The sequence below is a fragment of the Nannospalax galili genome, unplaced genomic scaffold (assembly GCF_000622305.1).
Source record: "Nannospalax galili isolate Female #2095 unplaced genomic scaffold, S.galili_v1.0 scaffold2785, whole genome shotgun sequence".
NCBI classification, from domain to species: domain Eukaryota; kingdom Metazoa; phylum Chordata; class Mammalia; order Rodentia; family Spalacidae; genus Nannospalax; species Nannospalax galili.
In genome coordinates this window covers 178231-187226 of record NW_008353365.1, presented here as the reverse complement: position 1 = coordinate 187226, position 8996 = coordinate 178231, and the positions used below count along the sequence as shown (strand labels likewise).

Sequence of the window (8996 nt, the reverse complement as noted above, 5' to 3'; positions counted from 1 at the left end):
CAGAGAAATTAAACTATGTTAATCTAGTCATAAAAGAGTCACAATGTTTTGCACATTCCCTCCCCTTACACTTTTACAGTGTAAAAATTGTGTTAATATTATACTTTTCATTCCCTACCTGCTGGGAAAAATATTCAGAAACATCTGTCCATCATAAGCCCTTTTTTTTCTTTTATTTTACTTATTTACTTGTTTATTTTTACCTGGGAACCAGGCAGTCGGCTCTCTGAAGAGTTGTGGCATCGAGTTCAAAGAGGGATGCGATGTCGTTTCCATGAGGAACTGAAACCAAGGTGTACATGATCCTCTCCGCTGCCTGGCACTTTTTCTTTGAAGTTGGCAGCTCTCCATCTCTCTGTTGAGGAGGGTCAAGGTTATTCAGTGTCTTCATATTTCTTACAAAACACTCCAGTTAACCAGGAGATAAGGTGAAGTGTGCATCAGGTTCCTTCACTGGATCATAGGGGCATCTGTTCCAAATCACACAGAAAAATATGGAGGCTCACGGCCTTTAAGTAAGTGATTTTGGACGGCAATAAGGCTCACCCTCTGGGGTGGGGTAGCTTAATCTGAGCACATCCTTCAGATACTAACAATCTGGTGATTTTAAACCTATTTACAAAGGAGTAATTTTGACCCTCCACATTTAACCCAAGCACAGAGGAGAAAAGTCACCTGAATGATTCATAAATGCCATGAATTAAAAGACATACCAATGACCAACATAACATATAAAAAGCTGTCCTACTTCAGTGATCATCAGGGAAACACTGCAGATAACGCCTCACCCCTGCTAGGGTGGCCACTACCAAAGTCAGAGATGCATGTTGGGAAAGGTGTGGAAAAAGGAACCACTGTACCCTCTTGGTGTAGCTATCATGAAAACAGCATGTGGGCTTCTCAGGAAATTAAAAATAGAACTTCCTCACAGCTCAGAACTCCTCCTGGGGATGTGAAAACAATGCACATTCCACCTCAAATATACAAATTAAATCCCCACCACATAAAACACCTGTGCCCAGAATGCACTACAACATCAACTCACAAAGGTCATCAGATGGGGGGTGGCTGGAGAGATGGCTCAGCGGTTAAGAACAGACTGTTCTTGCGGGAGACCCAGGTTTGAGTCCCAGCACCCACGTAGCAGCTAACAACTGTCTGTAACTCCAGTTCCAGCAGATCCGACAGCCTCTTCTGTCCTCCGTGGGCACTGCACAACATGGGTGCACTTACCTACATGCAGGCATAACACGCATACACATAAGATAAAAAAAGGTCATCAATCAGATGGGGACAGCCTAAGACAGACAGATGGGAGGGAGGGAATGACAGGAAGGGAGGGGGAGAGAGAGAGAATGACAGGAAGGAAGGGGGAGAGAGAGAGAGAGAGAGAGAGAGAGAGAGAGAGAGAATGACAGGAAGGAAGGGGGAGTGAGAGAGAGAATGACAGAAAAGAAGGGGGAGAGAGAGAGAAGGTCATCAATCAGATGGGGACAGCCTAAGACAGACAGATGGGAGGGAGGGAATGACAGGAAGGGAGGGGGAGAGAGAGAGAATGACAGGAAGGAAGGGGGAGAGAGAGAGAGAGAGAGAGAGAGAGAGAGAGAGAGAATGACAGGAAGGAAGGGGGAGTGAGAGAGAGAATGACAGAAAAGAAGGGGGAGAGAGAGAGAATGACAGGGAGGAAGGGAGGGAGGCTAAAAGCTGTGGGTCACTGGTCTACAGCACACAGCTCAAGAAGAAATTCTAGCTCCACCACACTGAGCTGTGGGTGGTCCCGCAGCTTTCCCTTAAAGGTGACAAAGAAACCACTGGCTGCCTGTAATGGAGGCAGGAAAGCTGAGCAGGCTCCGAGACTTGCACAGAACCTGATGGAAGGTCATGTATACTAGGGGTTTTTTCTTTTCTTTCCTTCCTCCTTCCTTCCTTCCTTCCTCCTTCCTTCCTCCTCCTTCCTTCCTCTTTCCTTCTCCTCCATCCTTCCTTCCTTTCCTCCTTCCTTCCTCCATCCTTCCTTCCTTCCCTCCTTCCTTCCTTCGTCCCTCCTTCCTTCCTCCCTCCCTTCCTCCCTTCCTCCCTTCCTTCCTTCCTTCCTTCCTTCCTTCCTTCCTTCCTTCCTTCTTCCTTCCTTCCTTCTTCCTTCCTTCCTTCTTCCTTCCTTCTTCCTTCCTTCCTTCCTCCTTCCTTCCTCCTTCCTTCTTCCTTCCTTCCTTCCTTCATCCTTCTTTCCTTCCTCCTTCCTTCCTTCCTCTTCCTTCCTTCCTTTCTTTTTTCTTTTTCTTTTTTTTAGAGACGGTCTTCCTATACAGCCCAAGCTGGCCTCAAACTCACAGCAATCCTGCCACTCGTCTTGGAAAAACACCGCATCCCTGACAGGAATGTGTCACCTAATACTCTTGATGGCCTCCTGTCCACCAATCTTATTATTAGTTTTTGATATAGCTATTCAATTAAAAATGTCCTTTCTAGCCCACCTATTTAGGAACTGCATTGCAGTCTATCAGTCCTTTGTGAGTTCAGTTAGCAGAGGGTCGGTTCTCTATTCACCCACTGCTAATCAAATGGTCTTCTGGACTTAGAAAAGGAGCTGGGATCTAGGTTTCTAGAGCTGGCCTCCTATCCTGCTCTGCTCAGTAACTTCGGTCTGTGAGGCCCAACCAGGCTGACCAAGAACTTCTCGCCGTTTTGACACTTGCACTATAATGAGACCCTTTTCCAAATATAAAAAAAGCTCACTAATTAGGCTTAACTAAAACAAGTCGCTCTGAATTAGTCATAGCATTCGAGACACGGTTTTTGTTTAAATGGCATAGAATAAGTGGAATGTACTATCCTACCCTTCGGTGGTTCCCATCAGTCCTTGGGAAACAGCTTTAATGAAAAGTCCGGGTTATAAACAGCATAGCACTGTGTGTGGAGACCAGCTTCTGATGTGTCTACATGTCTTTTAACAGTGCTGTTGTCTTAGGTGTTCTCCTCCGACTCTCCCACACTCTGGTTCATAAACAGTTTTAGAAGCAAGCATTAAGCCTTAAGCCCCTTGGAATTTTAGATAATTAAATATGAATAAAGACTTAGGGGAGGAATGGGCACTCAGCTATTTTTACAAAGCACTGACTCCACACTCAGGACCACAGGGTAACTAAGCGTGGGATGGAGGCCTGTCCTCTCTGCCTTCATTCTGAGTCTCCTTCATTGTGGCTCAGATTCCTGCTTGACCCTGCATGTAGGCACGCACTCATGTAGTGTCTCTATCCTCTACACCGTCTAAGGCTTTTGTCACTCTTTAGATCCTTCCCTGTCCTGAACCTGCAGTCACCCTGGAGACCCCAAAAAGAAATCCTCGAAGAAGGGACTTCCCCCAGATAAGGGTAGTTACCTACAAGGGTGGAGACTGCACCCAGAACAGAAGTGATCACCTTGTAGGCACCAGATTGATGCCCTTAAGTGACAAGAGAGGTCATTTCTTTGTACCACCTTGCTGAACTGGTTCAGTGAAAACCAGACTGACCAGAGCTGTCGATTGTACTGACCGCTTGTCACCCACCTCAGTCTTCCTCTCTTTAAACCCAAAGTTCATGTCCGTACCCTCGAGACAGACTTGGGGGTCACTGGGCTCTGTTATCTGTTCCTCTTCCCCATGAGGCCGCTCTGAAAAACCCTGTTTTTCATCATTATTCATCTTTAATTCATGTATCAGGATGGGTGACGAGCCACCCAGATGGGGCTGCCAATGCTGTATCGTCACAACATGAAGACAGTTCCAGTCAAAATAGCGTGATTGTGACTTCTGTTTATAAACCTGCATTGATTTTTTTTTTTTTAAGAAAGAAAAAATAAAAAAAGACAAAGAAACTCTAGCTCCCTCACAGACCTCTGGGAGCATCTGCCGCTCATAAATTGTAAAAATGCATTAAGGTCCAACAGAGCTTAAAAATGTGCCTAGCTGAACACCAACAAACTGTCTGACACATGCCCAGTTTAAGGGAATACAAGTCTCAGAATGCCACCCTGTCTACTAGGTGTGACCAAACAGGCATTTAAAACAAATTGTGTGTGTGTGCGTGCGTGTGTCTGTATGTGTGTATGTGTTTGAATAAATATGCATGTTTTCATGGGTGGGTGCGTGTGGCGGGCCTGTGTGTGCGTACCTGCACATGGAGACCAGAGGTTAACCTTGGGTGTCACTCCTCAGGAACCATCCTATTTTTGAAACAAGGTCTCTCCCTGGGACTTAGACCTAGACACACCCCAAGCCAGCAAGCCCCAAGGATGCTGTCTCCCCATGCCCAATGCTGGAACTGCAGGTGGGTTACACAAGGAGACACTTTCCCTTATGCAAACCTTCTGGGAAGCTAAAGACTCTCTCCTGCTCCCCTGGTCCTGGGGCCTGTGGGAGGTGCACTGCAGCGCACCCCAGAACACCTCCATGTCGACTCATGGTGAGTCACTGTGTTCTCAACAGAAACATCATCTTGCAATTCAGCTGCTAGGAGGCAGAGGCATTCTGTGAGAAGCCAGGTCTGTTTCTGAGATGAGATGCAGGCTGCTCTGTTCTCAGGCATCACCCTCCCCCCTCCCTATCCCTGCAAGCTCCACGCTCTGCCTGGGGAAGCCACAGGCACACTCCAAGCTGCCTTTCCTTTAACACCCCTCACTCTCAGAATTCTTCCTGCTTTCTCTTCCTCAGCACGTTACCGCTAGTGAACACTGAGTAAAATTCAAGGACATGTGAGGCCCTTCCAGATGAGGGGCCACCTCTAAATCCTACAGGCTAAAATTTCCAAGTACTTTTGTGACAGTTTTTGCTTCCTAGAAAGACATTTATTTTACGTCTAATTAGGTATTGTGTGTGTGTGTGTGTGTGTGTGTGTGTGTAGATATGTACACGAGTGGTATCTGCAGAGGCCATAGGTGTTCAATCCCGTGGAGCTGGAGTTACAACCTATATGTGGGTACTGGGAATCGAACTCAAGTCCTCTGCAAGAACAGTACATGCTCTTAACTGCTGAGCTATCTCACCAATCCCATATTTCTGTACACACACATAAATGCATGTAGACCTGTGGGTGGGCACAGAGGAGGATTTTGACCTCGGGGGGGGGCATTTGATCATTTCTGGACACATTTTTAGCTGTTATACCTGAGAGCTGGAGTAACGGTGGAGCCACTGCAATTGCTGACACCTAATAGAGATCAACAATGTTGCCCAACACCCTACTGTGCAGAGGACACCCCCCACTATGTAGAAGACACCCCACCACCCATGCAGAGGATACCCTCAACCCCCAACACAAAGAACTTTCTGGCCTACTGCGTCAGATTGCAGAGGCTGCCAAACCAAAGCTCAGCAGTAGCACAGCCTCCCCCTCCAAAATAGTCAGATCCCATCCCACATAAATATGGCAATGCCCACTGACATGGGTGACATTAGAGAGGATCAGAGAATAATAATAATAATAATCCCCTCTGCAAAGAAGAAGAAGAATCCCCTCTGCAGAGCCATCTGACAAGATATGGCCCTTCAGCAAGAAATTGTGACCATCAGGTTCCCAGCTGGGCTTGACACAGTGCCAATGTTTACCAGTTGCCCAGGGAAGCTGTACATTTGTAGGACTGGAAATAATAGACTCCTTTGTAAAATGCACACAGCAATTTGGATCTTAATAGGAGCCCAGACACACACCGCCTCATTCATGTGACACCATGCATTAACCTCTGAAACTTCAAAAACGGAAGGCAATGTTTTGATAAAGGTTTCTAAATTACAGGAAAAAATATTAGCAGATCATTAAGTCACCAACACAGGGAAAATTAGGAAAGAAAAATTATCATCACAGAGAACTCAGCGTTACTGGAACAGGGATGTGAGAGGAACTGACATTCTGTCTGGAGAAACTGATTTCTTACATCACAGGCTGCAGGTAAATTCTAACAGCCATCTCCTTTTCTTCTTCACACAGAAGCATAATTACTGCATGGTGGTAAAGAGCTATGAAACAGGAAACGTCCGTGGGCACCACAGCTCCACCATCTCAGCTTCGTTTACACTCCAGTTCAGGGCCCCAGAGAGGGGGGACATTAAATCAAAGTCTGCAGTCAGGCATCTCTCCAAGGTGACATGTGTCCACTCCTGAACTTTTCTGGCAAAAGTAGACTACCTGTCCTCTACACGACTGCAGTAATGCTGGGACAAGTCCTTAACTGGAGGAAGGTCCTTCTCCCCTCGAGAGGAGCTGAGGAAATGGTGTTTGGGGTGAAAAGGGGAGAAAAGCTACGCAGCCAAACATAAAGCGAATGTCACACCGTGTGTCTGCTGTTACCTCTTCACAGTCCCAGGCTGCACCGTGAACCTGCACGGTCTATATTCTTGTCTCTCTGCTCTGCCCAGTGGTACAGGGCAGAAAGCAGCAGACCAGAGCCCTAACTCTGCCGCAGGCTCCCTCTTAAGAGAATCAACACCCCACCCCGTACTGGGTTTTCCAGTACTAGAGCCTCACATGTAAGAACTATGGCTGAGCTTTAGCTCCTCTTTTCAATTTTCCTATGCATTTATTTATTTATTACGTGTATGTAGAGGTGCGGGGATGGGGTACAGGTGACAACGCATACGTGGAAGTCACAGGACGACTTGCAGGAGTCAGTTCCTGCCTTCTACATGTGCATCCTGGGGACTGAACTCAGGTTGTCAGGTATGGCAGCAAGCACCTTTACTCACTGAACCATTTTGGAGGTCCAGAAACTCACATGGGAAGGTGCTGCTGGAGGCAGGGCCCAGAGTGTCATAACCATAAACCTCTGGATAAGAATAGCAGCCCTCCAAGAGGAGCGGAAAGGGCCTCAGGGAGGTGACGGTGACCTGCTGACAAGCACGGTTTCATAGAACAGCCACATTAGACAGGATTATGGTGAGCTTGAAAACCCAAGACAGAAACAAGACCTCTCCAAAACCACGTCAGAAGACAAGATAAACAAAACAAACTAAAGCTCCCAGCTGGGGGGGTGGGGGGGTCCACTGGGTACTCAGGGCCACACGCTCTCCACCAAACTCTCTGTACTTTAAAGGAAATCAGAAAACACACATTGGAAAAGAAAAACTAATTTTTTTAATTTCATTTTCCGTGTATGAGTATATTACCTGCATGTGTTATAAGTGCACCATCTGCATGCAGTGCCTGCGGGGGTCAGAAGGGGGCGTCAGATCCCTGGAACTGGAGTTACGAAGGGTTGTTAGCCACAATGTGGGTACTAAGAGCCAAATTCAGTTCCCCTGCAAGAGCAGCCAGTGCTCTTACCCACTGAGCATCTGTCCAGCCCCATACAGGATTTGACAACTTTCCCAAACCAGGGAGAGGACTCCTGGATTTCTGCACCTTTGCTGCAGCAGTGTTAGAATGTCACAGGAAAAACAAGGGGAGATGGCAGAGAGTGGACTGTGGACTCCTGTCCTGGGAAGTCCCCCTGGCTGGCACCCCAAGCTTCAGACTTTTCCTTCCCCCAACATGGGATTCCTGGGAATTTTTAATTCTTTGAGATCCATTGTCTCCATAGTCAAATGGTCCAAGGGTCTCTCTTTAGAACATCTTCTCCCTGCCAGGGTTTCAGAAAGGGTTGTGATTATAACGGAAGACCAACAGCTGCTGTCCCTATAGAGAATTTAATACAATGCCAAACAGAATTGTCTCCTCTTGGGCTGTGTGTATACCTCAGTGACATAGCACTTTCCCAGCAGGTGTGAAGCCTTGAGTTCAGTCTCCAGGAGGAAAAAAGAGGAGGAAGAGGAACAGGAGCAGGAAGAGGTGGAGGAGGGGAAGGAGGAAGAGGAGGGGAAGGAGGAGGAAGAGGAAGAGGAAAAATCATTGCCTCCTCTTCTAACATGTTCCTTCCATAGCAAAGCCCCACTTCCATAAATTCTTCCCCAACTTGCCTTGCACAAGCCCCAATCCCACACCGTTCTTTCTAGCATGCTCCTGCAAAGATGCTGCAGAGTGCCACATGGTGCACGTGTCATGCCACAATCAGTAAGGAACCCTCTGTGCCCAGCTCTAAGTGTGTTCTTTGGTAGTCTCTGGCTGGAGGCCACCGACAGGCCTCTACTAACAACCCAAGAAGCCATGGTCCATCCTCGGCTCTCAGGCCAGTTACCAGCTGCGTTTTCCTGAATTATAGCAGAGTGAGAATCCATCTGTCCCATGCCAGCTGTTTGAAACCCAAAGGGAGAAATGCACACAGAATGGTATAAATAGTCTGAGGGTGGGTTGAGGCCTCCATCAGTGTAGAGGCTCTGATCTCAGCAGACTGCCAGAGTGCCGAGTTCTGGCCTCCCTCTGTCCTCCCTCAGGTAGAGTGTCTGAGAATGCAGGGAGCCCCTGGATCCTGCCTCCAAGTGGTGGTCCTTTTAATAAGATGATGCTGTACAGCAGTCCCTTCTGCCCGGCAGTGCTCTTGTTCACAATCACCATTTCCCTGCACAGTTTTTCCACATGGTTCTTTGTGACAGGAGTTGGTGATCTGGTTTTCTTACTGCTTGGAGCACCCACAGGCACAGCTCTCTTCCACAAGCCTCTCCTAGTTTAGTTATCTCACTCTTGAGGCCATTGGCCTATAACCCAGTCCTTACTTGAGAAACAGTATTGTCTTAATTGCTTCTGACGTGTAAATTCTGTAGATACATCGTTGCTTCGATACTCAAGTGCATAAGGCTTCTCTTTATTGAAGATCAATTAAGTGGGATTTCTTACAAAGTATCCGCAGTTATCTCAGTAAGTGAGCTCCAGAAATTCATTGGTTCCCCAGTACAACTTTCATGAAACGTTGGCTTGACACTAGAACCTTAAAAGGGAGTAAGTACTGCTTAGCATCCCCAGGAAAAGAAGTCTCACAACAGACGGGAAATTTGTTTGTTAGTGTTAGTGTGTCTCATTATTTTTTGGGGTCTTTTTGAGACAGGGTCTCCCTGTAGCCCCAGCTGTCCTGGAACTCACTATGTAGACCAG

The 8996-nt window shown here is 47.2% G+C and overlaps 1 protein-coding gene across 1 annotated transcript in view; it reads right to left on the bottom strand.

Annotated features, from left to right (window-relative positions):
- Positions 1-399, bottom strand: part of LOC103748060 (inositol 1,4,5-trisphosphate receptor type 2-like) — a 94325-nt gene extending 93926 nt beyond the window's left edge. The window contains exon 1 of the mRNA XM_029554795.1: positions 204-399. Within this exon, the coding sequence (XP_029410655.1) occupies positions 204-391 (188 nt within the window). The 5' untranslated portion in view covers positions 392-399. The remainder of the gene's footprint in view (positions 1-203) is intronic.
- Between the last annotated feature and the right edge of the window lie 8597 nt (positions 400-8996).